General features: G+C 44.7%; 1 protein-coding gene across 2 annotated transcripts in view; it reads right to left on the bottom strand.

The window, feature by feature from the left end:
* Positions 1-406: 406 nt before the first annotated feature.
* The window catches only part of LOC111967840 (nuclear prelamin A recognition factor), a 15,113-nt gene continuing 10,368 nt past the window's right edge, over positions 407-5,151 (bottom strand). For both annotated transcript variants that reach the window (XM_023993246.2, XM_023993247.2), the window contains exons 8-11: positions 3,907-3,979; positions 1,909-2,046; positions 1,559-1,716; positions 407-1,258 (exon numbers count right to left, since the gene is read on the bottom strand). In XM_023993246.2, coding sequence (XP_023849014.1) covers positions 999-1,258; positions 1,559-1,716; positions 1,909-2,046; positions 3,907-3,979 — 629 coding nt within the window. In that variant the 3' untranslated portion in view covers positions 407-998. The remainder of the gene's footprint in view (positions 1,259-1,558; positions 1,717-1,908; positions 2,047-3,906; positions 3,980-5,151) is intronic.

Here is a 5,151-nt window from a genome sequence, read left to right as displayed (position 1 = left end):
GTCTCTCTTCAGGTCTCTCTTGAAAAGAGATGTTATCTCAATGAGAAAAAAAACGGTATAAATAAAGTTWAAAAAAAAATACAAATAAATGAAAAAGTATCAAAAGCTATGTCTATTAATTTGAGAGTGGTTATATTTCTCCATCCCTATCCCACAGCTGTTTACCAAATTGATTGCAGTGATTATTACATGGATGAACACACGCAATGCAAATGGCAGTCACAACAGCACTATCAGCATTATTAGTGAGAAGATCTATCATTTTCAATCAATTGATTGATTGATCATTTTGGAATCACAGGAGACAAAACAACATGTACATTTCACAGTTGAAACAAGTACACCTGGTTTTATGTTGAAGATTTGGGATATTTTTACCCCTCTGAAATGCAATACTACTAAGGCATCTAGATCTTCTTACAGGCTTAACATTCAGTACGTTAACAGGACACATTTGTGTGATAGTTTTCCAGCTTCATCCCCTTGGATCGAATATTATTCCTCCCAGGGTTACTGCTCCTTTGGCTGGCAGATGAAATGTTGTCCATCCTGCAAATGTGTCCCTCTGGATTAAATGTTGTGCTCCGTCACATAATTGATTCGCTCTGGAATCTAGCCCACATATTTGGCACTAGCGTCCTTTTCCCATATCTTCGTTTCCCCCTCCATGGTGTGAGAGCACAGTGGACCAGCCTCCACAGCAGTCTAGAGCAGTGAAACAGATGGAACAACAGCACCACCTTGTGGTGTATTAAAGTAAGTCCAGAATCAAGTCTTTCTGGGATATACTGGTCCAGTCTTTTCCATAGATTATTCTTTAGGCAGGGTGCAAAGGACCACAAAAGCAACATCCAGGTCCTCTGGCCCTCCCCACCTATACAATGGTACCTATGGGAAGCATTGTAATGGTCCTTAGAAGAGAAAGGGTCAGTGTCCTGATAAAACTCATATTGGGCTTTTGGATGTTGAGGTGTGTTGGAGTTTTCTGTGTGTGTGTCTCACCACTGTATGTGCGGGGGCTTTGTGTGTGTCCGTGTCTGGCTGGGGCTCTGCTGTGTGTACTGTGTGTGTAGGAGTGTGTTGGCGTGCGTTGAGTCCTGTCCCTCCAGCCAGTCTTGGTAGAGAATGTGTAGGCCAGGGTTGGTGTCAGGCAGCCTGACTGGTAGACTGCTGTAGGCCTCCTCCATCTGCTGAACCAAGGCTTTGTCCACCCGACCTCCTGTCTCTCCCTGCGCCTGCCCACGACCACTCACACAACCTGGGGAGAGAGAGGGGAGATGGGAGAATGAAGGGTCAACATTCATTGGGACAATAAAGATCACACTAAATTACTAGTGTAGTTTCTACATGAATTCAGCTTCCTCAGTTACATTTTTTACACTTGCACCGGTGGATTTAAGTTCAATGGCAGCCTAGTCTGGGGTTACTCAATTGTAAAAAGCGATTTGTGCAAGAATTTCTAACACAGGTTTTCACAATTGCCTCGTCACATTAACCCAAAACCAAACCAGAACTAGGAAGTAGATGTGACTGACAGGTGGCTGGGCCAATGGGTTACCTCCGGGGCAGGATAGCACTTCCACCAATTGGTAGGGGACGTGTCCTTTCCTCATGCGGTGGACCAGGGTCTGGATGTTCCTGAAGCCGTAGACGGATGCAAACTGCAGCAGCACCTCCCCATCCCGCTCCAGACACACCTCCTGAAAGTCACGGTTCCTAGAGGGAGGAAGGGAGGGGAGACAGAATGAGAGGGATATTTCAACTCACGTCCTCTTTTACAGCCTGCTTCCTCTACCCCCTTTCCTACCCCTCTCTGCTCTCATCCTTCCCTCTCCATCTTTCTCAGTTCAAGGTCTTCAATTTCTCTCTCTGTCCCAGTCATCCCTCTCRCCCCTCCTCCGAACTTACCTGAGAGTCTTGTATGTGATCTCCTCTACATCCAGACTAAACAGTTCAGAAGCAGCATATTTGAAGATGTGTTCCAGGAAGCCCTCCGATCCTCTGCCCTGGTGTCTCACCAAGGCTGGATCCCCCGCATCACTCAGGCTAACATGGAGACGAAGAAGAACGTGACACACTCTGAGTCACTGAACCTAACACACAGAAATACACTCACAGACACACGCATAATAATAATAAACGATTTGTTTAGCGCTTTCAATACAAGTAAAAACGTACCATATCATATCATAAAATAACTAAACAGAAGTGCTAACAAAGAAACAAATATATATATTATTCAGTTGTTAGCAATTTTCAGCCAATCTCCAACCTTCCATTCTTGAGCAAATTTCTGGAGAAATTGGTTTTCAAATAGCTAAAAGAGTTAAGTGCCAACAGTATTTTTCTCTCTGTCCTTGTACTCTTAGATTTAAGTACTGCATTAGACACTGTTGACCATGAGATGTCCTTCTGGACAGACTCTCCAGTCCAGTTCTAAATTGGTTTGGAACTATTTAACCGGTTGAGAGTTTGTCACCCTTGGTGAACATAACTCTGAGAGAATACATATCACATGTGGCGTTCCAAGGTTAGATTTTGAGTCCCGTACTGTTCAGTTTATATATGTTACCCCTTGGCAGCATTATCAGAAAGCACAGCATTGATTTTCACTGCTACGCACACAATACACAGCTTTACATTTCTGTGTCCCCAGAGGATTTTAGCTCCGTGGATAAACGATTAGACTGTATTAGTGATTTAAATACTTCCTCCAGCTAAATCAAGGCCGAGGTAATTATTGTTGGAGCCAAAGCACAGAGAGATAATAATTTTTTTATTCACTAAGCAAGTCAGTTAAGAAACAAATTCTTATTTACAATGACGACCTATCCCGGACAAACCCAGATGACGCTGGGCCAATTGTGCGCAGGCCCATGAGACTCCCAATCACGGCCGGACGTAATACAGCCTGGAATCGAATCAGGGACTGTAGTGACGCCTCTTGCACCGAGATGCCGTGCCTTAGACCTCTGCGTCACTCGGGAGCCCGRGCTCTAAACGCATAGTTTAATTAATGGGCAATAAAGATAAAACACCAGGTAAAAAACCTAAGTGTTATTTTATATTCTGAACTKAATTTTGAATCCCACATTAGGAATGTGACCACAAGAGCTTTTACCACAGTGCCATGGTGCAGCCATTTCTCTCTCAGGCTGATACAGAGAGACTCATCAATGCTTTTATTACAAGCAGGCTTGACTACTGTAATGCTTTCCTGTCTGGTCTACCCAAGAAAGCCATTGTTCTGCAAAACATACAGAATGCTGCAGCACYGGTACTGACCAAGACCAGACAGAGAGCAAACATTACACCGGTTTTAAGGTCTCTGCACTGGCTGCCTGTGAGTTTTAGAATTCATTTTAAGATTCTTCTATTGGTTTATCAATCAATCCACGATTGTGCACCCCAATACATGTCAGACATGCTTTTAAGTTGTGTACCCAGTAGGTTCCTCAGTTAAAAGGCCAGTGCCAGAGGAACTATCACAAAGCCTAGGACAAAGAGGCATGGAGAGGCAGCCTTTAGTTATTATGTCCCCAGCCTCTGGAATAGCCTGAGGGGGGGCTGAAGCTGTGGACATATTTAAAAGAGATCTTAAATCACATCTTTTTACCTTTGCTTTTCCTTAGGGTGCTTTTTTGTTCAGTTTGTGTCTTTCTTTTGTTTTATGTTTGTTGTGTAGTAAAACATTTCAGCTTTCATTCATTTATTTGTTGATTCTTTTAAAGCACATTGCGTTGCATTCCATGTCTGAAATGTGCTGTATAAATAAAGCTTGATTTGATTTAATTGATTAGGAGGAAGGACACACACACACATCACCGCTTCACTGAGCAATGAGCCCCACATTGAGCACAGACACAAACTTCCTGATAAGAGGCCAGTGAAAAGTGAAACACTCACACGTGGTCTAGAGGGACGGAGTCTAGGTCTGCTAATGACACCTTCATCTGCTCCATCATGTGGAACACCTCCCCTGGAACACACACACACACGGATTTACAGTCTTACATTAAACAATGGACAAATTATAAAACCTACAGGTTTACAGTATAAACACGAATGACCTCCCTCACTGTCTGATGTTTCTCAATTTCTGGGGATAGAGAGGGGGTAATGAAGTGGGTCTAGGTATTGGAGASAGGGAATTGAAAGAATAGCTGGCGTCGAGGCATCTTGTGAGAGYAGGAGGCTGGAAATGATGAAAGGAAGAAAATAGTTGATGAAAAGAGAGAGAGAGAGAGAGAAAGAAAGAGGTAAAGCAGATAGATATACCTCTCCCTGTCTGAGTCTGTAATACCAACATGTTTCAAGCAGACCACCATAGTGTTCTTGGGCACAGGGACTAAGATCACCTGCCTAAATGACTACCGACCCGTAGCACTCACCACTGTAGCCATGAAATGCATTGAAAGGCTGGTCATGGCTCACATCAACACCATTATCCCAGAAACCCTAMARCCACTRCAATTTGCATACCGCACCAACAGATCCACAGATGGCACAATCTCTARTGTACTCCACACTGCCCTTTCCCACCTGGACAAAAGGAACACCTACGTGAAAATGCTATTCATTGACTACAGCTCAGCGTTCAACACCATAGTGCCCTCAAAGCTCATCACTAAGCTAAGGACCCTGGGACTAAACACCTCCCTCTGTAACTGGATCCTGGACTTCCTGACGGGCCGCCCCCCAGGTGGTAAGCGTAGGTAACAACACATCCGCCATGCTGATCCTCAACACGGGGGCCCCTCAGGGCTGCGTGCTCAGTCCCCTCCTGTACTCCCTGTTCACTCATGACTGCACGGCCAGGCACAACTCAAACACTACCATTAAGTTTGCTGATGACAACAGTGGTAGGCCTGATCACCGACAACGATGAGAGAGCCTATAGGGAGGAGGTCAGAGACCTGACTGTATGGTGCCAGGACAACAACCTCTCCCTCAACGTGATCAAGACAAAGGAGATGATTGTGGACTACAGGAAAAGGAGGACCGAGCACGCCCCCATTCTCATCGACAGGGCTGTAGTGGAGCAGGTTGAGAGCTTCAAGTTCCTTGGCGTCCACATCACCAACAAACCAACATGGTCCAAGCACACCAAGACACTTGTGAAGAGGGTATGACAAAACCTATATCCCCTTA

Source organism: Salvelinus sp. IW2-2015, linkage group LG8, assembly GCF_002910315.2.
Source record: "Salvelinus sp. IW2-2015 linkage group LG8, ASM291031v2, whole genome shotgun sequence".
Lineage (NCBI taxonomy): Eukaryota > Metazoa > Chordata > Actinopteri > Salmoniformes > Salmonidae > Salvelinus > Salvelinus sp. IW2-2015.
The sequence above is the reverse complement of the archived record's forward strand: the minus strand, read 5'-3'. Positions and strand labels throughout refer to the sequence as shown.